Source organism: Cuculus canorus, chromosome 18 (assembly GCF_017976375.1).
Source record: "Cuculus canorus isolate bCucCan1 chromosome 18, bCucCan1.pri, whole genome shotgun sequence".
NCBI lineage: Eukaryota > Metazoa > Chordata > Aves > Cuculiformes > Cuculidae > Cuculus > Cuculus canorus.
Genome location: NC_071418.1, coordinates 8,062,974 through 8,087,629, shown reverse-complemented (window position 1 = coordinate 8,087,629; position 24,656 = coordinate 8,062,974). Strand labels below are relative to the sequence as shown.

The 24,656-nt window shown below is 44.3% G+C and overlaps 1 protein-coding gene across 1 annotated transcript; it reads left to right on the top strand.

Moving 5' to 3' along the window:
* The first annotated feature begins 1,791 nt into the window (after positions 1 to 1,791).
* Positions 1,792 to 18,944, top strand: LOC104057906 (myosin-1B-like). The gene is made up of 39 exons (XM_054083240.1): positions 1,792 to 1,832; positions 2,843 to 3,080; positions 3,167 to 3,310; positions 3,402 to 3,558; positions 4,317 to 4,344; positions 4,442 to 4,559; positions 4,639 to 4,731; positions 4,845 to 4,908; positions 4,992 to 5,090; positions 5,201 to 5,304; positions 5,388 to 5,526; positions 7,470 to 7,588; positions 7,679 to 7,828; positions 8,391 to 8,561; positions 8,801 to 9,107; positions 9,451 to 9,524; positions 10,001 to 10,088; positions 10,184 to 10,301; positions 10,804 to 10,927; positions 11,014 to 11,150; positions 11,249 to 11,504; positions 12,462 to 12,704; positions 12,801 to 12,977; positions 13,059 to 13,204; positions 13,291 to 13,381; positions 13,470 to 13,859; positions 13,976 to 14,102; positions 14,339 to 14,457; positions 14,728 to 14,924; positions 15,289 to 15,472; positions 15,559 to 15,724; positions 15,882 to 16,006; positions 16,276 to 16,584; positions 16,727 to 16,930; positions 17,353 to 17,478; positions 17,571 to 17,741; positions 17,828 to 17,932; positions 18,179 to 18,274; positions 18,745 to 18,944. Exons 2-39 carry the CDS (start codon positions 2,877 to 2,879, stop codon positions 18,898 to 18,900), a joined length of 5,826 nt encoding a protein of 1,941 aa, XP_053939215.1. The 5' UTR covers positions 1,792 to 1,832; positions 2,843 to 2,876; the 3' UTR covers positions 18,901 to 18,944.
* The last annotated feature ends 5,712 nt before the right edge of the window (positions 18,945 to 24,656 follow it).

Here is a 24,656-nt window from a genome sequence, read left to right as displayed (position 1 = left end):
CCTTCACTGACAACTTTTTAAATCTTTTAAAAGCCATCTGCACAACTGAACTTATTTGTATGTAGATAAACAAAGTGCCTGTCTTAAGACACAGTGCATTGTCATGGATGTATTGGAAGAAGTAAAGTGTGCTTCTTTTTTATGTAAACAGCATCCAAATCCTTCATGAATTTTGCTTAAACTAATGATTCTTTGCTTGTTTGTTTGTTTTAGAAATAACAAGGCATTTTAGGATCAGGAGAAATCTTCCTTCTTGATCTAGATTTGTATTCTTAGGGTGAGGTTTAGGTTACTTTTGTTAACACTCTCTGTTGAATGAGGCTTCTGGCAGGCTAGATCTACCTTGAATACCTAGGATTTGCACTGGATTGCTATGGGGGAAAAAAGTCATGTCTGCATCTAAAGGTTGGACATGTCCAGACCCAGAACCTCCCAGGAGCTCTCTCAACAATAGAGTTGAAGTAGTACCTGAAAGGGCTACAAGAGAGCTGGGAAGGGACTGTTTACAAAGGCTTGTAGTGATAGGACTGGATGCAGTGGGTATAAACTGGAGAGGGGCAGATTTAGACTAGATGTAAGGAGGAATTTCTTCACCATGAGAGTGATGAGGCACTGGCCCAGGTTGCCCAGGGAAGCTGTGGCTGCCCCATCCCTGGAGGTGTTCCAGGCCAGGTTGGATGGGCCTTGGGCAGCCTGATCCAGTGGGAGGTGTCCCTGCCCATGGCAGAGGGGTTGGAACTGAATGATCTTTAAGGTCCCTTCCAACCCAAACTATTCTATGATTTTATGACTAGCAGCAAAGTGATGAGTTAAAACTGCCAGTAATCATAAAAGATAAAAGACACACAAGGCCAGTAGTTACTGATTATCTGATCTTACTACAAATTTTGCTAGACATATGTCTGAGCAACCCAGCAGCTGTGACAGAGAACAGCAAAACAATACCATTAAAATCGAATTTCAAGTTGTAGCCAATTGGCAACACTTCAGAAGAAAGTAAAAGATGTTATTAAATGTATGAATCATGGGGGATAAATGATCTTCTCTAATCTTTTGAAAGTAGCCAGCAAAAATGTAAGGAGTTGTAAAGAGGTGCAGTGACACAAACATAGTACGGTTGTCCAAACTTTCGGAATGAGACTGTGCTAGATAGTTCCTATTCTTTATTTCCAGAATATTTCAGAATCAAATCCCTCCAAAGCTCTATGTAATAGTAATCCTTCTCACTGCTGCTGAGTCCTGAGACAGACAAATCTTACATGTCAAACAGCAATTCAGAGTTAGGAGAAGAGAAGCCAACAATTCCAAGTCCCTGTGTCTTGTTCTATTTGCTGGACAGTATTTCCTCCTTTCAGATTCCTGGTCAAAATATTTATAGGAGATTTATTGACATAGCTAGTAAGACTTCAAATATTTCTAAATATATCCACGACCACGAATGGGAATCATGCACTCAGTCAAGTTTGCCAAACAATGCTTTGCCAAAAATTTTTTGACCTAAGAAAGAGGAGAAGGGAGTCGTATGTGCTGACCAGAACCTATAAAAGTGCTGGTAGGACAGGTCTGTTCTGTCTCCACGGAAAGCTTGAAGGTAAGAGTATGGAGGGCCGGGTGCTGGCAGAATCCCAGTGCATTCCTGCTGCCTGTGGAACCGCTTTCCTCAAAGGACTGTCTGTATTGAAAGAGATTTTCTTTCTGCTTCCAAGTCACCGGCATATTTTTGCCCTGTGGCTTATCCTTGGGGTTCTGTGCAAAAATAAGGACAAAGTTGTCATTTCTATTTTTCAGTACTGAGTAGCTTCCAGCCTGAGAGCCAGCTGGTACCACAAGAGGTAAGTCTCTGATTAACCTACTACATAGGAAGAGATTCTCCAAGTTGATTTTTATACGCAGCTGTATGGTCACTTCCCACATCCCTTTACATCTGTGCATACAAGCACAGTGCTATTCTGCCTGAGCTGTGCTGTCTAAACCAGCAAATTTCCTTTCAAAACTGGATTGGACGTATTTGTTTAGTACCTGCTGCGAAATAGTTGACCTCTTACCACACAGAAATGTTAATGGGAGATTACGTGTAAACAGAAATTTTGGAAAGAGGACATAAACAAACAGCCCATATGTAGTTAAGATTTTATTGAGTTTTCCTCTTTTGGTACATTTTAAAGGATCGGCTTAAACTGGAAAAGGCAGAACAACCAGAGATGCTAAAACTCTTGATTTCTAACAGAGGAAAAAGCTTTGTGGAGACAATTCACACCTGTGCTTCTGCTTACTCCACACCTTTTTCTTATGTTGCTCCATCTCTATCTTTGTGGCTGCCCCATCCCTGGAGGTGTTCAAGGCCAGGTTGGATGGGCCGTGGGCAGCCTGATCCAGTGGGAGGTGTCCCTGACCATGGCAGAGGGGTTGGAACTGGATGATCTTTAGGGCCCCTTCCAACCCAAACCATTCTATGATTCTATGATTCTGTAGTTGATACAAACTACACATTCTAAAATGTGTAAGAGAGAAAGGATGTAAGTGGTTTCAATAAGATGACTTCCTTTGGTATCTCTGCTGCTTCGTATTGAAAATTCTTTTATTGCACTAATCAATCCAACTGTTGCGGATAGCCTACTGAAACACTACGAGATCCAAAGAACTGAACATGTAAACTGGAATAAGGGAGAGAAAATAAAAATAATCTCAGTCAAAGACAGCTATCTTTAATAGAATCTAAGTAAATTAAAAGTGAAGAGTAGATAAGACACAGAGAGAGACTGTGAGAGTAGAGAGAGTTGGGTGTGTGGTACAAAGGCATTTCTTCCTTCACTCAACACTGTGGTGTGTGTCTCCACTTCAGTCTCCTGTTGAGCTGCATTCAATAAAGTGCAGCCATGTCATCAGACTCAGAGATGGCGATCTTTGGGGAGGCGGCTCCTTACCTCCGAAAGTCAGAAAAGGAGAGAATTGAGGCCCAGAACAGGCCTTTTGATGCCAAGACTTCAGTCTTTGTGGCACATCCTAAAGAATCCTATGTGAAAGGGACGGTCCAGAGCAAAGAAACAGGGAAGGTCACTGTCAAGACTGAGAGTGGAGAGGTGAGCAAAATGCAAGATTTATACATAGCATTAAATTCCTACTCTGAGCTCTTAGATAATGTACGTGAATCTCCTTCCTCTGACAGACCCTGACTGTTAAGGAAGATCAAATCTTCCAAATGAACCCTCCCAAGTATGACAAAATCGAGGACATGGCCATGATGACCCACCTCCACGAACCCGCTGTGCTGTACAACCTCAAAGAGCGTTACGCAGCCTGGATGATCTACGTAAGTCCCGGCACAGCCTTCCTCTGGGGAGCTGGGAGGAACCGCTCTGCCAGGCTGAGCGCAGCCAACGTGCTGTCTCCCTTCCTTGCAGACCTACTCGGGTCTCTTCTGCGTCACCGTCAACCCCTACAAGTGGCTGCCGGTGTACAACCCGGAGGTGGTGTTGGCCTACCGAGGCAAGAAGCGCCAGGAGGCCCCTCCACACATCTTCTCCATCTCTGACAACGCCTATCAGTTCATGTTAACTGGTGAGTGGCTCTGAGAGTGATTCTATCAAAAAGACACTTCGAAAGTAACCACAGAATATCCGTTATGAATATGCTGATATTTTCTGAACACATCATTAGATGTGCTTTTTGTTTCAGTGATAGCATTAATCATTGATAACTTAAACAGGATTTTTTGCATCGTTATTTCTAAAAGAGAAGTTTAGTACTAGAGATAGTGTGTCAGGAATCCGATAAGGCAAATGGACCAGGTAGAGCAAGGAGTATCATGCCTCTAATGGAATACTGACATTGATCAGGGTATGAGATCGTATGTGATGTGGAAATTCTGTTTGACCATAAAGTTAGTTCACAAAAAGGCTACAGAAAACAGCAATATCACGAACATTCAAATTTGTCCTGATAAAATCATGGCACAAAACAGTGAAATACAATTATATATTGCTTCTAGTTTTGCTTCCACCTTTTTATTCCTTTCTCTGTGCTACTGGATTCAGAGCTATTACCCATACTTAGGACCCCTTTGTGGGTTCTTACTCTTCATTCTCTACTGCTCTGAATACAGTCTGGGTAGCAGAATATTTAAGAAAGGAAAAAAATAGAAGAAGACAAAATATGCAGGAGTAAAGAGACCATAGGGAAGAAGCATACAGCCCTTCAAGGGTTTTCAGTGTTCATAGAGAATTGTTTTCTTGTCATGGCTTACATTTACTGCATTAATTTTCAGTCTTTTTGTATTCTTTGTTTACAAAGTGTGTTCCATTCTCCCTCTTCCCCAGATCGCGAGAACCAGTCAATCCTGATCACGTATGTACATCCCTGCTCAGGTCCCCGCGGGGCTGCCCGGTGCCAGGGGACCTCCTGCCTGACCACACGCTCTCTGCTTCTCTCTTGGGTTTGGCAGCGGAGAATCCGGTGCCGGGAAGACTGTGAACACAAAGCGTGTCATCCAGTACTTTGCAACAATTGCAGCCAGTGGGGACAAGAAAAAGGAGGAGCAGCAGCCAGCAGGCAAAATGCAGGTGAGGTCTGAGGGCTATGAACTCGCAACTATCAAATTTATTTATGAGCTATCCCATGACAATAACATTTCTGTTTTAGGGGACACTTGAGGATCAAATCATCAGTGCAAACCCTCTGCTGGAGGCCTTTGGAAATGCCAAGACCGTGAGGAATGACAACTCCTCACGCTTTGTGAGTTGTTGCCTGGGACAAGATTACTTTTTTCCTGTCACCACACTGACTCAACTGTTCTCTCGGTCAGAATTGGCGAAATGGGTCTCAATTCACTTTTCTGCCTCTTGCAGGGTAAATTCATCAGAATCCATTTTGGTGCCACAGGAAAACTGGCTTCTGCTGACATTGAAACCTGTAAGTGGCCCTCCTTGCCTTCGTCCCTTTCCTTCCAGCTTTCCTCAGTTCTTGTGCTAACTCTGTCCTACCGTCCTGATCAGATCTGCTGGAGAAGTCCAGGGTCACTTTCCAGCTCAAGGCGGAAAGGAGCTACCACATATTCTATCAGATCATGTCCAACAAGAAGCCAGAGCTAATTGGTAGGAAAGATCACCACCTTCCATGATCACAAAGGTCATGGAAGAACAACATTGAATTCCTTTAGGTGCCAACCGCATTTGATCTGTATGGGTTTTGCCCTTTTTTTCAGAGATGTTACTGATCACCACCAACCCGTATGACTATCAGTACGTGAGTCAAGGCGAGATCACTGTGCCCAGCATCAACGACCAGGAAGAGCTGATGGCCACAGATGTAAGTCACGCAATAGAAGCTTTTTTTAGGCAGACTCTGACCTATAAAAGGCATGGTACTTACTCTAATGGTTCTTTTGGCAGAGTGCCATTGACATCCTGGGCTTCACTCCTGATGAGAAGACAGCCATCTACAAGCTGACAGGGGCTGTCATGCACTATGGCAACCTGAAGTTCAAGCAGAAACAACGAGAGGAGCAGGCAGAGCCGGACGGCACAGAAGGTACCAGCATGATATTTGCTGGAGTGTAGCATTTACTGAGATACTCACTGATACAAGAATTCAGGGTCAGAATCACTGACCAGCCCGCACTCTTCCCCAGATGCTAGTCTGGTAGAATATAAGCGTTTCCTAACCACTAAAGCAGAGGCCCTTGCTGGAAGAAAACAACTCAGTGAAAGATGTGCATTAATTTGAACTATGCATTGCATAAGGACCAGTGAATCCTAAAGCGTGATTCCATTGCCTGACACAGCAGGAGTCAGGCAGAAGAAAAGCAAGCTTTGCTACCAGAGTAGCTTCCCATTCCCCATCCCTGGAGGTGTTAAAGGCCAGGTTGGATGGACCTTGGACAGCCTGGTCTGCTGGGATATCCCTGCCCATGGCAAGGGCGTTGGGACTGGATGATCTTTTAGGTCCCTTCCAACCCAAACTGTTCTATGTTTCTATGATTCTATGATTCTATGCCTGGCACAAGACCTGTAGCCACGCTGCTCACTGACTTAAGCTGATGTATGCAGGTACATCATTTACCATCAGCTGTAGTCACCTCCTAATGCTATTGTTTCTGGGTCAGAAGAATCAGAGAATCATTGAATCATTAGGTTGGAAAAACCTTTGAGATCATCAAGCCCAACCATACCTGTCCACTACTATATGATATCCCTAAGCACTTCATCTACCCATCTTTTAAACACCTCCAGGGGTGGTGCTCCAGTCCTGAAGCTGCTCAGCTTCAAAGCCTGTATTCTGGAGACAACTCACAATGCCTGAACTGAGAGCATTGTTCTACTTCATTTTGTGTGTGTGTGTGGGGGGGGGGGGGGGTTGAAAAGGAACAGATATGTCTATCACATTTACTTTGCCTAGAATTGATCAAAGGTACTTTCCTTTAAGGATTCATGGAAGTATTTCCATGAAACCAGAGTTATTTCCATAAATAAAGAGGTTTTTTTTCTTGAGACGTTTTTTAGTGTGCGCAGTTTGGTGATTTTTTAGGGAACTTAAGACATAAGGGAAAATAATAGCAGGGAATACAGAGCAATGAATCTGAGAGTGATTACTAGTAATAGTAGAACAGGCTACAAGCGATAGCTGTAATCATTGCATGAATATAGCCAAAGAAAGAGTTATGGAAGAGTGTAATAGACTTAGATGACTAATTATTAAAAAGTAACTGCAAAAGGGAAATAAAACATAAGTTCCAATTTTGTTCTTGTTCCATTCCTTCCTGTTCTAGTGACAGTAAATACTTTGTAAATAAGACATACAGTAGAAGCAGCTCAAAATTAGCATATATATATATATATTATAATGAGGTTTGGCCTTCCCACATTAAAGCACTCTGTAAATAGTCCTGGTGCTCACTGTCATCTCTGCTGTGAGAAGAGAGGGGCAGTAAAATGGAAAGTGATGACAGGGTACATCCAGTGCTCTAGTGCTTGCATTTAATAGTCTGGAGTGGGAGAAAAGGAGAGCTGGAAAAGCCCTGTGTGTGTGATGTTCATCACTAGGGAGAATGTGCTCCCACTCTATGAGAGATCCAATTTTTGGCACAATAGTTCACCAATGTCTCTCTTTTTCTCTCTAATAACAGAAGAGTTTCACTGACTACAATATACAGGATCGTGTATTTCACTACCAACCCGTTTCCTTTTCTGTTTTGTCACTTGTTGGACTTTGCCATTTTCATAGCCCTTTGCCCTTTTGTCTGTCTTGTTTCAAAATCAGCACATTCATGGTAAAGGCAATTGGAAGAATCCTTACATTTACAAATCAGCTAAGTTAAATAGGGAAAAAAAATCCGTAAATCCAGAAAAAAACATAATATCTTAAAGTATGCAACTTAGAGTATCTGTGGCTGCTGCAGAAATGATTCTGAATTACTACAAGCCATGTCCTCTGGGGAACTAATCTTCCATCCTGCTGCATGCTTGTTTCCTTAGTGGCTGACAAGGCTGCCTACCTGATGGGTCTGAACTCAGCAGATCTGCTCAAAGCTCTCTGCTACCCCCGAGTCAAAGTGGGGAATGAATACGTGACCAAGGGCCAAACTGTGCAGCAGGTAAGAAAGAGCTCTGTTTTGCTGACAGATCTTCAGGAGTTCCTCGTTCACTCCGTACGGTAACTACAAGCCTTGTGGTTTTTATTTTAGGTGTACAATTCTGTAGGTGCTCTGGCAAAGGCTGTCTTTGAGAAAATGTTCTTGTGGATGGTTATTCGTATCAACCAGCAGCTGGATACCAAGCAACCCAGACAGTACTTCATCGGTGTCCTGGACATTGCTGGCTTTGAGATCTTTGATGTAAGAAAAGTGTTTTATTACTACGCTTTTAGAAGTCACTCTTTGGTGTGCCAAAGTATTTAAGAAGGAATGATTACATAAAAATCATCATGACTCCCACAGATTTTTAATTTGGAATAGATATTTATGTTGTGCATATGCCAATGGAAATTCAGGAAAGCAGTTTTTCAACTGCTTACAAACAGTAGACTAACAGTGTATTTGGTACCGAATACAGAGGCATCAGTTCCATAGACAGAAATTCTGCTTAGAAGGCTTGGGACATGCTTTGAAGTCAGCATTTGGAAATGTTGAATAAACTGTAGCACTGTAGATTGACCCATAACTGAATTAGCCCAGTATCTTAGATATCAAAACCGACAAGTCTGAAATATTAAAATGAGCTAGGGTTCATAAACATATGCATAAAGTTTAGCTTGCCAAACTACACATGCTGACAGATGTTCCAAACTCCTGGTTGAGTGAAGAAGGAGCACTCTCAGATCACAAAAAACTAGGAATGTTCTTTAGCCCTAGCTTTCTAAATTAACATTAATTGTAATTTCTGTTTGTAATTGTGCAGTTCAACAGTCTGGAGCAGCTCTGCATCAACTTCACCAATGAGAAACTGCAACAGTTTTTCAACCACCACATGTTCGTGCTGGAGCAGGAGGAGTACAAGAAGGAAGGAATTGAATGGGAGTTCATTGACTTTGGGATGGACCTGGCTGCCTGCATTGAGCTCATTGAGAAGGTACTTGTGTAATTCAGACTATCTAGTATTTCCAGAAATGCATCAACTTTTTATATATTTATAAATGTAGCTTGAAAGGATAAACATAATATTGTAAATATGTAAGTTTAGATTATTTTACAATTTGCTTTGCTGTGCAGAAGAACAATCCTGAAGAGCGTTAACGTTCTCCCACTTGGGAAGCTATTTCTTTATCTGTGATTTTTTTCTGCCTTTTCATCTCTTCCTCCTTCTCTCAGCCCATGGGCATCTTCTCCATCCTGGAAGAGGAGTGCATGTTCCCCAAGGCAACGGACACCTCTTTCAAGAACAAGCTCTATGACCAGCATTTGGGCAAGTCCAACAACTTCCAGAAGCCCAAACCTGCCAAAGGCAAGGCTGAGGCTCACTTCTCGCTAGTGCACTACGCTGGCACCGTGGACTACAACATCTCTGGCTGGCTTGACAAGAACAAGGACCCCCTGAATGAAACTGTTGTGGGGCTCTACCAGAAATCATCCCTGAAGACCTTGGCCTTACTCTTTGCCTCTGCTGGAGGAGAGGCAGGTCAGTTCTCTGAAATTCATATTTTCATTTTTATTTAATGACTCTACTAGAGCCATGAATATTAGGTGGAGTTTTTTCTAAAGAAACAGCACATTGTGCAGTCGCGCATGGCCTGATTAACAGAAAATATCAAATGTATTTCAGATCTTCCACTCAGCCATGATGGTCCCTTGGATTACCACACACCTTTGATCCTTTGTTCCTTTACACTGTGTGTGGACTCTGTTTCCCAGTGCATCCTTTCTTAGCATGACTGATACTCACGGACAAGCTTCTTGCAGTCTCATTGAGAAAAATTTTACAAATCAAAGTTGTAAAACCATCTTTTTTTGGTGTTCTTCAGAGAGTGGTGGTGGTGGTAAGAAGGGTGGCAAGAAGAAGGGTTCTTCCTTCCAGACTGTCTCAGCTCTTTTCAGGGTAAGCAGAGAAGTCATTCTCTATTTTATTTAAGTGCTTAAGTAGCACTTAATGCCATGAAGCTTTCTTTTTCCTCCCTCTCTGCAAATGTGGTCCTTGTCTATCTTCCCTTGTCCTATTTGTGGGTTTTCTTTTGTTCCCATCAATAGTGTCTTCCACGGAGTGAGAATCTGGTGATTACAAAAAAACATCTTTCACTCAAAATTATGCCTTTTGCTATAAGTTTCAGGTCACCGTTCTCCATAGGTGTCCTGTCTGATGGGACATGTCCCCCAGTTTCATGAAAACACATTACACAGTTTTGTGACTTTCTCTTATGCCCAAGACTGAAAGGCAGAAAAAGAACCCTCAAATTAGAATGGGTATATGTGGGAATAATAAATCCATTATTGCTTTCCAACAGTCGTCTCACATGTGACAGTATAACTGCAGAGATACCATTTGGTAATGAAAAATCTTTGCTCATGAACCCACAGGAGAACTTGAACAAGCTGATGACCAATCTACGGAGCACCCATCCCCATTTTGTGCGCTGTATCATCCCCAATGAAACAAAAACACCCGGTAAGAACCTCAAGTAAAGAAAAATTATAGTATGATTAAGCCATCATTCTCTATGCTCTATCATGCACTATCAATTAATTATCTTATTTGTTTAGGTGCCATGGAGCATGAGCTGGTGCTGCATCAGCTGCGCTGTAACGGCGTGCTGGAAGGCATCAGAATTTGCAGGAAGGGATTCCCCAGCAGAATCCTCTATGCAGATTTCAAGCAGAGGTCAGTCTCCCTTATTCCCTCCGTTCTGTCTTCACTGCAGAAGCTGTACATGTTAAGTATTTTAACTGTTGACTGTAACTGAAAGAAAGAGGGAACACTGCAATGTGTAACCAAAAGCAATATACATGGCTCAGTGAAAGAGAAATTGCTGAGAAATGAAGAGACGAGTCAGATGTCCTCACAGATTGCCATTCACCAAACAGCTGAACTTTGCCAGGGTCTCTGAATGTGGAAGCACAACAAAGCTGCACAAGCCAGTGATTACAAGATATACAGAGATAAACCAGGAAGTGACCACAACAAGTTTTCAGACAAAAAAATAAAAACTCAGTTAGAGTGTTTTGGCCAAGTTAGGACTTCATTATAATGATATCTCTAAACAAGAGATGGAATTCTAACTTCCTCAGCCTCATTCTGTTGCAAAGACTGCTGTGAATTTCAATAAACAGAATAACATTATGACTTGAGGTCACCTTCGTTCATATTTCCTCTCATTCCGCAGGTACAAGGTGCTTAATGCCAGTGCCATCCCAGAGGGACAGTTCATCGATAGCAAGAAAGCTTCGGAGAAGCTTCTTGGATCCATCGATGTGGACCACACCCAGTACAAATTTGGCCACACCAAGGTACAAACCCTCCTCCACTCACTCTCTGTGTGCCTGCGCTTGGGCTTTACCTGACAGTGATGTGCTGCAACCTTCCCTTTCTCAAGGTGTTCTTCAAAGCTGGGCTGCTGGGACTCCTGGAGGAGATGAGGGATGAGAAGCTGGCACAGCTCATCACCCGCACGCAGGCCAGGTGCAGGGGCTTCCTGATGAGAGTGGAGTACCAGAGAATGGTGGAGAGGAGGTAGACACTTCTCATCTTCAGTTAAAATCACTGTAATTGGGGGGAAGAGTTGTCGCTCATACAGAAAATATTCAATGTACATTTTAATCATGCTCCAGGGAGTCTATCTTCTGCATCCAGTACAATGTTCGGTCCTTCATGAACGTGAAGCACTGGCCCTGGATGAAGCTGTTCTTCAAGATCAAGCCCTTGCTGAAGAGCGCAGAATCCGAGAAGGAGATGGCCAACATGAAGGGGGAGTTTGAGAAAACCAAGGAAGAGCTGGCCAAGTCTGAGGCAAAGAGGAAGGAGCTGGAGGAGAAAATGGTTTCTTTGCTGCAGGAGAAAAATGATTTGCAGCTCCAAGTGCAGGCCGTGAGTATTATTTGTGTATTTCTTCAAGGGGAAAATAAATAAGCTCTAAATCCTCTCTCACAGTACAGAACTCTGACACTGCACACTAAATTTCCTTAGGAAATATTTTAATTTGAACCTCTAAAGGTGAAACGCAGATGACCCAGTGCCAACATTATAATATGAGGTTCTAACTTGGGAATGACATTTTAAGTCTCTGTGCCTGCAGGTTTATTTCCTATAAAGTTCCCAATGTAAGGTCCAACTGATTTAGTATACACAGCCAAAAGAGTCTCGAGAGCAGTTCAGTTAATGGCTTACCCTGATTTTAGTCAGGTGCTTAAATAAAAGACCCTTATGTCATTTCTTATGACACATGATACCTCACCTGTTCCCTGCAGCTACTGCTCCAGGAAGATACAAATAACCTTTACATCTCAATTGTCAGCCTTGAGTGTATGTCCAATGTCCTTTAGAAGATCCAAAGATTTGTCAACTCTTACACAATGCACTAGTGTTTCTAAGTGTCTACTTTATAGCTTAAAACTAAAGTCAGATTCCAACAGAAAACACCAATTATATCTAGAATATGTACGAGTGTATCTTGAATGAAGAAAAATTCACATTCAGTCTTATCAAGAAAAGCTTTTAAAGAGATAAAACAAGAAGTTCTGTGCATAATTTTGTTCAGTGATTAACTTTCAGGGAAAATAATTAAAATCCTTATTAAAAAAAAAAGTAGTTTTAAATATTTAGACATCTTATGAATACAGTTAGAGAGACTACTTGATGAAAGTAAAACTATATTAAACGGAATAAAAGCCTACCCTGATTTAAAAGAGGCAGCTCAAAAAGCATTTCCGGACAAGATAATAAAAAAAAAAATAATTCCATGTATTTTTTTTTCAGCAGGAGATACCCTGTCTCTGTTTGGCTTTTGCTAAACCTTGACATTAATAAAGCTATATTTCATAATAGGAAGCTGATGCATTGGCTGATGCTGAGGAAAGGTGTGACCAGCTCATCAAAACCAAAATCCAGCTTGAAGCGAAAATTAAGGAGGTCACTGAAAGGGCTGAGGATGAAGAGGAAATCAACGCTGAGCTGACAGCCAAGAAGAGGAAACTGGAGGATGAATGTTCAGAGCTGAAGAAAGATATTGATGACCTTGAGTTAACACTGGCCAAGGTTGAGAAGGAAAAACATGCCACGGAAAACAAGGTATGAGGCAGAAGATGTTATCCTCACTCCAGACAAGACTTCTGCTTTCTTATATAGTATAAAGTTTTAAACGACACTTTTTATTTGCACTCCAAGGTGAAAAACCTCACTGAGGAGATGGCAGCCCTGGACGAGACCATTGCCAAGCTGACCAAAGAGAAGAAAGCCCTCCAAGAGGCCCATCAGCAGACACTGGACGACCTGCAGGCAGAAGAGGACAAAGTCAATACTCTGACCAAAGCTAAGACCAAGCTGGAACAGCAAGTGGACGATGTAAGCACACGGGCACTCAGCCAGAACAGGACAGGTATGGAGTTAGACCCGGCAGAGCTTTGATGGTGTTGTTGGTTGTAGCTGGAAGGGTCCCTGGAGCAAGAGAAGAAACTGCGCATGGACCTGGAGAGAGCTAAGAGGAAACTCGAAGGAGACCTGAAGCTGGCCCATGACAGCATAATGGATTTAGAAAATGATAAGCAGCAGCTGGATGAGAAGCTGAAGAAGTAAGTGTGGCTGTGGGGCACCTGAGTGTGGGGCTGGTGCATTTGCCTTTTCCCTTGAGCTCTAAAACGGTGTGCTTTGCCCAAAGGAAAGACTTTGAAATCAGCCAGATCCAGAGCAAAACTGAGGATGAGCAAGCCCTGGGTATGCAGTTACAGAAGAAGATCAAGGAGCTGCAGGCAAGTCTCTGTTCCATCCCCTCTGTCACCCCGGCACAGGTCAGGCAGGAGGAGGGCACGGGTGTGAAGGGTTCCCAATGTTCTCCAGGCTCGCATTGAGGAACTGGAGGAGGAAATTGAGGCAGAGAGAACTTCTCGGGCAAAAGCAGAGAAGCATCGTGCTGACCTCTCGCGGGAGCTGGAGGAGATCAGCGAGCGCCTGGAAGAAGCAGGAGGGGCTACAGCCGCTCAGATTGATATGAACAAGAAACGTGAGGCAGAATTTCAGAAGATGCGTCGTGACCTCGAAGAGGCCACCCTGCAGCACGAAGCCACGGCTGCCGCCCTGCGCAAAAAGCACGCGGACAGCACAGCTGAGCTTGGGGAGCAGATCGACAACCTGCAACGAGTGAAGCAGAAGCTGGAGAAGGAGAAGAGTGAGCTGAAGATGGAGATTGACGACCTGGCCAGTAACATGGAGTCTGTCTCCAAAGCCAAGGTACACAAATACCTTATCGGTTCATTGACCCAGTGGAATACAATATAATTTCTTGCCTCTGCTATTGTTAAGAGTGGGAATGGTTAACTCCTTCCTTTCTGTGTATTCATGTACAGGCAAGTCTGGAGAAGATGTGTCGCACACTGGAAGACCAATTGAGTGAGATTAAGACAAAGGAAGAAGAGCACCAACGCATGATCAACGACCTCAATACTCAAAGAGCTCGTCTGCAGACAGAAGCAGGTCAGACTTGCACCTCTCTGTTGGGCAAATGTATAATGTAAGAGAGTTAATGCAGAAATTACCCTTCTGGGCACATGGTCTGTTCAAATGCTTGGGTCTTCCCTGTAATGAGAAATGCATGGAATGAGACCATAAGATTCTGCAAGGCCTGCTGGCTGTCTGGTTTTATGGCCCCAAGTGTCCACAATAATGTCATCAATGGCACTAAAAGGATTGTATATCTGCAAATTTGCCAGGTGAATATTCACGCCAGGTGGAGGAGAAGGATGCTTTGGTTTCTCAGTTGTCAAGGGGCAAGCAGGCATTCACCCAGCAGATTGAGGAACTCAAGAGGCACCTAGAGGAAGAGATAAAGGTGAGAAGGCTTCATCACAAATGTATGAAATCACAGAATCATCAAGATGAGAGGGAAAAAAATAACCATTTAGTTAGTGCAAGGCTTACAATACCAGCTTTGTGCCCCCTTCCCTACAGTCTGTCTTTTTTGCATTTTCCCAGAGCTTTCTTTCTCATTCTGTAGCCTCCACAGCATTCCCAGCAGAATAATCCAGTGTCTATCAACATTTCAGTCAGGAGATTTCCCCGGATATTTCCATTCACTTTTGCACTACAATTTCTCCCCCAGGCCAAGAACGCCTTGGCTCATGGCTTGCAGTCTGCTCGCCATGACTGTGACTTGCTCCGGGAACAATATGAGGAGGAGCAGGAAGCCAAGGGGGAGCTGCAGCGAGCCCTGTCCAAGGCCAACAGCGAAGTGGCCCAGTGGAGAACCAAATACGAGACGGACGCTATTCAGCGCACGGAGGAGCTGGAGGAGGCCAAGTACGTAGAGAATGTGGAGAAGGCTGACAGAGTGAGAACAGAAATTTAAGGACAGCACTGTGATGTTGTTGGGAAGAAGCCAGTGTTCTGGTTTTGGTGGGGTGGCAGGAAGAGAGAAAATATAACTGAGAGCATTGTGAACAGCAAAAGCAGCAAAGCCCTAATGTGAATAACAGAGTGAATAGCAGAGAGTGGATTGCTGCAGTCCAGGATTCAGACATAGATGTACAGTTGATGGCTGGAAAAGTTCCTACACCTCTTTGTAAATGGAGATCCCACATACCAAGTAGCTAAGGGTGCTCTTGGGGGAAAAAACAGGCTCCAATTTGTTTTCTCACCTGGAGCTTTGCTTATCTCTTCCCAGAAAGAAGCTGGCACAGCGCCTGCAGGATGCAGAGGAACATGTTGAAGCCGTCAATGCCAAATGTGCCTCCCTGGAAAAGACAAAGCAGAGGCTGCAGAATGAAGTGGAGGACCTGATGATCGACGTGGAGCGATCAAATGCTGCCTGCGCAGCTCTGGATAAGAAGCAGAAGAACTTTGACAAGGTCATTTGGGGGCTAGGCTTGGGGTTCCTGGGCAGAGCCTCCCCTCACGCTCACCACATCCACACTCAGACCCAGTTTCTCTTCAGATCCTGGCAGAGTGGAAGCAGAAGTATGAGGAGACGCAGGCTGAGCTGGAAGCCTCCCAGAAGGAGTCTCGCTCTCTCAGCACGGAGCTGTTTAAGATGAAGAATGCCTATGAGGAGTCCTTGGACCACCTGGAAACGCTGAAGCGTGAGAACAAGAACTTGCAGCGTAAGTCCCTGGCTCTCAGCTCCTGCAAGGGCTGTCTCAGAAGGTTGTCACATTAAATGGGTCTGAGCCTACAGTGATGTTGGTCATCTTGGTGCACTGGGGCTTTTCCTCATTCCAATCTGTGCCTGACCGCGCCACTTTTCACGCTTCCTTGCAGAGGAGATTTCTGACCTCACAGAACAGATTGCAGAGGGAGGAAAGGCAATTCATGAGCTGGAGAAAGTCAAGAAGCAGATTGAGCAGGAGAAATCTGAACTTCAAGCTTCACTGGAGGAAGCTGAGGTACAGAGTCTTAACAGTTCTTAACTGTTTACTTGCAACACAGTTTAGCAACCTCAGATACTTTTTATGAAAATATGCACATTGTAAATAAACCACATAAACATGGAGGAGGGAATCTGAGACACCATTAATGTCTTTGCATATATGGGAATCTTTTTCTGTAGCCTCAGACCTCATGATGTAAATTATTCTTCAAAAGAAGAGGTCATCTATAATTACTGATCTTGCTATTTATATATCAGGATTAACTGACTTTTGTTTTTTTTCAGGCCTCCCTTGAACATGAAGAGGGGAAGATCCTGCGTCTCCAGCTTGAGCTCAACCAAGTGAAGTCGGAGATTGACAGGAAGATAGCAGAGAAAGATGAGGAGATCGATCAGCTGAAGAGAAACCACCTCAGAATTGTGGAGTCCATGCAGAGCACCCTGGATGCTGAGATCAGGAGCAGGAACGAAGCCCTGAGGCTGAAGAAGAAGATGGAGGGAGACCTGAATGAAATGGAGATCCAGCTGAGCCATGCCAACCGCCAGGCTGCAGAGGCACAGAAGAACCTGAGGAATGCGCAGGCAGTGCTCAAGGTATGGCCTAACACACTGGTGCTCGATGGCTACGGAAAGAGCTAAAAATTTTCCTGGTCAGCAAGTCTGTCAGTTCTCTACTGCTGTGAAATTAGGAAATAGGAAAAGTATGCCTCACAACCTGTCTTGTGTCTCTGACCAGGATACACAGATACACTTGGATGATGCTCTCAGGGCACAAGAGGACCTGAAGGAGCAGGTGGCCATGGTGGAGCGCAGAGCCAACCTGCTGCAGGCTGAAGTGGAGGAGCTACGGGCAGCCCTGGAGCAGACAGAGCGCTCCAGGAAAGTGGCTGAGCAGGAGCTTCTGGACGCCAGTGAAAGAGTTCAGCTCCTCCATACCCAGGTCAGTGTATAAATATATTTAATATTTTTTTTCTTCACATACATAAAATAACTGAACTGTAATGGTATTTTGTGAAATGCACTGTAGCAGATAACAAAGTGACTTTAATAATGTCACTTTAAGTGTTCTATAGCACCATTTAAAATTTTCAGTGCCACGAGATCAAAAACGGCAAGGAAAGATTATATCTATTTTCTTTCTATGTCTGAATTCCTTCTCCATTGGTGGAGTAACTGTGAGTAAAGACAAGGAGGTTATTCCTGAAATACTGTAGCACATCACTGCTGAAAAACTAAATGTTATCACAGCATCCCCTTTAGAACAGAATCCCATGTGACCTGATGGCACAATTTATACTAAATAGCATTTATGCAACATTCTTGCTATGATATTGGAAGCTAACAAATTATGCTCTTCAACAGAACACCAGCTTGATCAACACCAAGAAGAAGCTGGAAACAGACATTGCCCAAATTCAAGGTGAAATGGAGGACACAATCCAGGAAGCCCGCAATGCTGAAGAGAAGGCCAAGAAGGCCATCACAGATGTGAGTTCGAGGCTCCTTTCACCACCAATGGCAGTTGTATTCTCCAACATGTCTCCAGCTTCAATATGTCTTTGACTCTCTGCTCTCATCAGGCAGCCATGATGGCAGAAGAGCTGAAGAAGGAGCAGGACACCAGCGCCCACCTGGAGAGGATGAAGAAGAACCTCGACCAGACAGTGAAGGACCTGCAGCACCGTCTGGATGAGGCTGAACAGCTGGCACTGAAAGGAGGCAAGAAGCAGATCCAGAAGCTGGAGGCCAGGGTGAGTAGTGCTGGTATTTGCACAGGAATGAATATGTCCCTTGGTGAGATACCAGGGCAGCTCCAAGGATGGGCTTCTCCTTGCAGGTGAGGGAGCTGGAAGCAGAGGTTGATTCTGAGCAGAAGCGCAGCGCTGAAGCCGTGAAGGGTGTGCGCAAGTACGAGAGGAGAGTGAAGGAGCTGACCTACCAGGTAAGGCAGGAGGATTCTTTGTGTTGATGCACTCTTCTTCCAGGAATTAAAAATGTTGGCATGTTGCCTTGGAGAGGGATTTCCTTCTATCCCTCGGTCAATTGATAAGACATAGTTAATAGGATTTTGACTTCTGTCCTTCTGGACAGCAGTGCTTCAGAATGAATGTTACTTCCTGTGTTTCACATTTATGGAATTCAGAGAAAGAGAAAAGCAAGTGTTTTTATTACTTTCCATTCTCCATAGTCTGAGGAAGACCGGAAGAATGTTCTCAGGCTGCAGGATCTGGTGGACAAGCTGCAAATGAAAGTGAAGTCCTACAAGAGGCAGGCTGAGGAGGCTGTAAGTAACCCTCTGACCAGGACCAGGCTTCCTTTAGTGGAGGCAGAATTCTCTGTTGGTGTTTTTTTCTGTCCAACTTTTTGAAACTTTGACTGTTTTGGTGTATTTGCTACTACAACACAATGGTTTGGGGAGGAACTATACTTCCCCAGCTCTATTTGTTTTGCTCTAAGCCTCACTTCCTGCTTCTATTTCTTTCTTTCTACCTTACCCTGAGTGTCAGAAGAAGCTGCTGGTCTGTTTGTTCAGTTCTCTGCCATGAATTCTGCCTAGATCGTGCTTTGTGTAATGTGGCCATGGCCTTTTTGACAATCTCATTCTCTTTCAGCGCTCTTAAATCTCTGCGCAACTTCTTGCTTTGGTGTTGAACCTACTTGCCCAGCTGTGGCTTTTAAACTTTTGTTTGCTCAGTTTTCAGACACTGAATGCCCACGTGCTGCCTGTTTTCCTAACTCCCTTTTCCTGCACAGGAGGAGCTTTCCAATGTCAACCTCTCCAAGTTCCGCAAGATCCAGCACGAGCTGGAGGAAGCCGAGGAGCGCGCTGACATTGCAGAGTCGCAGGTCAACAAGCTCCGAGCAAAGAGCCGGGAGTTTCATAGCAAGAAGATAGAAGAAGAGGAATGAGGATCTCAAGGCTAAAAAGTGACCAGAGAGTTGCATAAAGTGTAAATCTCCGTGTCGCTTTCTTCTGTAATTATCATTTATGACTAGGTAATAAAGATAGTAGAGACCTTTGCATCTGAGCAATGAATAGTATGCTCTCTTTATTCATTCTGGTGTTCATTACAAGAATCTACCATTAACAGACTATGGAAGAGACAAAAGCTGAGGCTGCAGACTCCTGGGCATAGGTAAAACCAAGTATTTTATGGACAACTTGAACATGCATTAAGACAGATAGAAGAGATGGAGTGTTCCCTTTTTTTTCATTATAGACACAATATAATGTAAAGAAGTAATGTCATAGATTGAAAAGAAAAAACCCAAGCTTAAGTGAATATGACTTAAATAACATTTTCCACGGAGTTATTAGTATGGTATCAGGAAAGTCTGCTACACTTGCCAGAGACTGAATTTGAATTTGGATAGATATTTCTATATCAAAAAAAAAGAAGAGAAATAATGCTGGAAATTGTGTTCTCATCTTGACTTCCCTCATACAGACTGAAGATGAAACATGATTTCTCCAGCAAACTGTTTGTGAAATAAGATAAGGTCACAATCTACTGTTGATTATGCGAAGTAGCAGTATTAGAAGTAACTATTTAAGTATGTACAGGTTGCCCAGAGTGGTCGTAGAAGCCCCGTCCTGGAAACATTCAAAGTCAGGTTGGACAGGGCTCTGAGCAACCTGTCCCTGCCCACTGTGGGGCGGTTGGACAAGCTGGACTTTAGGGTCCCTTCCAACCCAAGCAGGAAAATGAGAAGGAGATGATGCATTCCTTACTCTCACAGCGAGCAGAGGACACTGCTGCACACTCTGTGAGCAAAATGAGCTGATCCCCATGGGCCCACTTCAAGCCTTGGGACAAGAGGCTCTGCCTGTCCTACTCAGGTCCACCAGCCCTCCTGTCTTGTCTGTCCCCTCCTTTCCTCACCCATTCTGCTCACTTTCAAGTGTCCACAGGCTAAGTCTTCTGCCTGTTTATGGTCATTCTTAACATACTGGGTCTGTTCATTTTCCTAAGAACAGATTATTAGCCCGAAACATAATATTTTGCATTAAACTGAATTAGACGTTAAACATTTACACGTTGCTTGCAAATGTAAGGTAATAGATGGCACAGCATTGAGTGGCTGGGGTGTCTAACTGATCACACTTTACAGACCAGTGAGTAAATTGGATGGTTTGAGAACACATTCCATAGGTTTAAGGGCTCTGGTAAATTAGAAATTAAGCTGTACAGGGACTTCTGCTACTGCTAAGTAAATATGGTTTTGCCAAGCCACAGAGAATGAGCGTGAAGTTGACTTGGTTGGTATTTTTGGCATATGTGACAAGCTTTAGCAGCTACCTCAAACTTGCTGTTTATTTAAAGCAAGTGATAAACATCTTTGGCCATCCTGCCAGAATTGTCAATCCCTTGCTGACCTTCATGTGCCCTTTTTTATATCTTTTCTAATCCTCAAGCCAGCCTTTAAGGGCTGTAAAAACCCACTGCCTTCAAATGCCAAGGGTTCTTAATAAAAGATGTAAATAAGACTTGGGCAGGAGAGGACAGCTGGAATCAGGCAGGAATGCTCCTTCGTTCTTTTAGAAATGGTAGTTTGTGATCCACCATAGGTGAGCATCTCTGGTGCTTTTAGAGCCTCCTTGAACCTCTTGGGTTATTGTGGCACCCCTTGTACAAGCAGTACCTGGTTTCCCTGTGACACTGGTGATGCTAAACACAACCCAACCACACTGAGAAGAAGCATCGCCCACTGCAGGATTTGTAAGTATCTTAACATATGTCCTGCTATTCTAAGGGTTCGTCAGAGATCTCCATTAATACACCACAGTTTTTGGTACAGCCACATTTCAGAGAGGGTGACAGGAGGTGAACAACCTGTTCTGGTAATGCACAGCCTTGTTTGGCCATGCATCAGGAGACAGATCGTTTTTGTTTCCCCTGTAGCTGCCCACCTACCGCCAGCTCCTCTACCACAAGACCTGGGAGCAGGAGGAGAGCAGTGAGAGTCGGGCAGCTGGTGGTGAAGTGCAGCTGGAAAGACGGGAAGCCTCCATCAGTGCCTCACATCATCCTCTCCGGTGGGGCAACAGCCACCACCCTGACTAGCTCTGGAGGACAGGGGCTCGGCCAGGGGAATTGTGCAGGGAGGTAGGACAGTGAACGCCAGTCACAAGAGTTCTAAAACCCCTCTCAGGGGCCTATTCCCTCTCTGGGAATTTCAATAGTCCTTTATCTCTTTTCACTGTTTTTCAGCCTCAGTCACCCCGTGCTCTGCCCCTCATGCCTCACACCCAGCACCTGCACAAGCTCTAGCTTCACCTCCTCACCCATGGCACCCGTTGCCCCTGGGCAAGCCGAGGGCCCACTGGCCAGCTCAGGGCCCTGACAACATCAAGCCTATCCTTGTGGCAGTGTTGAACAGCAGCAAGGGTGCCGGTCACACTGCTGGAGCCCCACAGGCTGTCCACACTGCAGTCTCTGCCTCCAGGGTCTTCTGCTTTAGATGTGACGCCCATCCAGGTTGGCTGCAGCCTCTGCCTCAGGGCAGCAGGATGAGCGAAGGGAGCACGGGGTGAGCCTGTCAGAGGCAGGGGATGAAGGAAAATATTGTGGCATGAGACACGTTTAGACCTTTCTTCTACCAGTCAGAAATGACACTGCCTCTGTGGTACTGGTGATGGGAGACAGGAAAGTATAGGTGACACCAGTAGACACCCAGGCAACTTCTGGAGCATGTCTAAAATGGGAAAGAATTGATTTTTGACCTCTATATGTACTTACTACTAAGTGTAAGAAGTGTTGTTTTAATCTCAGGTGTGGATCAAGCTGTTAGGGTTAAGCCATAGTCCCCAGTGTTATTCTTCAGTGTGAATTTCCTCCAAACGCAAAGCTGATCTCTGCCAATTTCCTTCCCACCCCTAGGATTACAGAGCCATCACGAAGACACGGTCAGCTGAGAGAAGAGGAGGAAGGAATTTCCTCACTCTCTTACCCAGACCTCTGAGTAGGTGATGCTGAGAGGGAGAGGAGTGCAACAGGTGCTGTAACTGGGGAGGCAGCGCTATGGGATCAGGTGAAGCTGCTGAGATGTGATTCAGGTCAGATTGCCTTGTTTGTCATAGGAGCTGTCATTTGGAAGTTGAAGATTGTTGCATGGAAAAAAACCCACCAAACCAAATAAAGATCTGTTGCATGCGGATGAAATTATTTCTCAATAAAGCAAAGGATTCCAATGCCCTCCTCACCGTTCCCCTCCTCGCACCACTACTGAACATGTGGGCTGCATCAAAAGCAGTTTGGCCAGCAGGTCAAGGGAGGCGATTCTCCCCCTCTACTCTGCTCTGGTGAGACTACATCCAGAATACTATGTCCACCTCTGGAGCCCTCAGCACAGGAAAGACATGGACCTGTGGGAGCGAGTCCAGAGGAGGCCACAAAAATTATCAAAGACCTGAAACACTTCCCTTACGAAGAGGGGCTGAGAGAGTTGTGGTTGTCCAGCCTGGAGAAGACTCCAAGGAGTCTTGTTGTGGCCTTTCAATACATAAAGAGGGCTGATAAGAAAGATGGGGCCTGTAGGAATAGGACAAGGGTTAATGGCTTTAAACTCAAAGAGGAGATGTTTAGACTAGACACCAGGAAAAAAAATTTCACACTGAGGGTGGTTAAACCCTGGCCCAGGTTGCCCAGAGAGGTGGTGGATGCCCCATCCCTGGAAACATTCAGGTCAAGTTGGATGGGGCTCTGAGCAACCTGATGGAGTTGAAGATGTCCCTGCTCACTGCGAGGAGCACTGATAATCTTCATGGTCCCTTCCAACCCAAACCATTCTATGATTCTACATGTAACCATCTCATTAATCTGGGTGGGGAACAGCCCAGGGATAAGCACAGTATATTGGGTTTTTTTCACATGTTCGAATGGGGTTCAGCTCCTTCTAACAAAAACTGCCTCTCTTCCAGATTAGCACAGGACACAACTGTTTCTCTTCTAGAGAATGTAAATGTATTGATCCTTCTCTCCATCTAGAACATTTGCCCTGCAAAAGTAGTGCTGAATTACTCCTTTATGTTGAGATAGCACCTATTTCTCATCCTTCCAGTGGGATACATGTCTTAAGCTGAGTATGATGGTTCCATAGTCCTGTTCATATCACCTTTGAAACTCTTCAGCTCTGGAAAGAAGAGCTGGATATGTATGCTTTTCCTTTGGGATCTAATTTGGCGACTTCAGTCTTAGAGGCTTCTGTCTTCAATGCTAGTCTTAAATTGTTTTGCCCTTTTATTGGTCCTTGTGTCCATGGCAACTTGCTGTTGTCTTCTTGGAATCACATCCCTATTTACTCGCTCTTCCTTAATCACGTATCCTTTCTTATCACTACCTTCAGACTCATTCTTCCTCCTTCTCTCACTTGCTTTGGCTTTGGATCTTTTTACTACTTAGACATTCCTATCATCCCTTGATTCTCACTTACGTGGCTTCTGTTCCTATTCAGATGCTTCCTCCAGCATTGAGATTTCCTTTCTCTAGACTGACTCTGCATGTCTGTAGGACCCCTCATGCTTTTCCACACTGCAGAATCAGAGCATCCACAGCATGCACGAGCCTGTGCCTTTACACCTCTATCCTGACATATTTCCTGTTGCAACACCCTGGCTCTTACTCCTCACTTTCTCTGCTCAAGTCAGCATCCGACGGATTACAGTACCAAAGTAGCCTCTTTTATTAACGCCCCCTCCTGCTTCCCCCCCTTCTCAGTCTTTCTTGTCAAATTATTTATAGGAGACTGATTCACAGACCTGTTATGTCTAATTATATCCATTCACTTCTAATATGAATGGCAATTCAGCAAGGAGTTAAGATTGCCAAAAGAGTTTTGACCTAAGAAAGAGGAGGTGGTGGCTACGTATGCAGATCAGACCCTATAAAAGAGCCCCGGGATCAGTTGTGTGTTGTCCTTCTTCAGAAACCCCTAAGGTAAGGTTGTCAGAGGCTTTGGGCCGGGGAGGTGGGGGATGAAGGGAAACTGGCCCTGCATTCCACAAGCACCAGTGCATTCCAACAGACACTTGCATTCATTCAGTCGGGGACTGCCAGCGTCAGCTGGGATTTTCAGTCTGCTTTCCAGACACGCGTGTATTTTCAGTCTCTAAATTTTCTCTGGAATTCTGTGCCGCAGTAAGAAGGAAGTGGTTAATTCTGTTTTACAGTACCGACCAGCTCCCAGTCCGCAAGCCATTCATCTTGTCTCACAAAAGGTAAGATCTGCACTTATTTGCTCTTTAGGGAGAGTTAGAGATGCTCTAAGGTAGGACTCCCACACAGGTGTCCTTGCACCCCCTCTAGTCCTTATATTTACAGCCATTGTATAGAGCATGAGAATGAGACTGGATTGCCAACACCTTTTCCACAAGATTATCAAAGACAGTGGTCTTAAAAGTACTTATTGCTGCAGTACTTAAAAGTACTGATTCCCTACGTTCTCCCCAGGATTCTTCCATAGAGAACGTTTCCTACACTAACAGCCTTTAGGTCCTAAGCTTAGGAGAATCTGTCCTGAGAAGAAAAGCTCCTTAAGGAAGTAGTTCCCAATTACTTGTCCATAAATTTAATCTATTCTTGAAGTTAATAATTATCTTTTTTATTGCATTTACCTCAAACACCGAGGGTCACTGGCATAAGCTGTGAAGAAACAGGAAAAGATAT

What these genes read in the sequence shown, in the direction of transcription:
- LOC104057906 (XM_054083240.1), top strand. Translation starts at nt 2,877, where the DNA reads ATGTCATCAGACTCAGAGATGGCGATCTTTGGGGAGGCGGCTCCTTAC. An exon ending in CTGTCTCAGCTCTTTTCAGG is followed by an intron (nt 9,525 to 10,000) that starts GTAAGCAGAGAA and finishes ATGAACCCACAG; the next exon opens with GAGAACTTGAACAAGCTGAT. An exon ending in CAATGAAACAAAAACACCCG is followed by an intron (nt 10,089 to 10,183) that starts GTAAGAACCTCA and finishes TTATTTGTTTAG; the next exon opens with GTGCCATGGAGCATGAGCTG.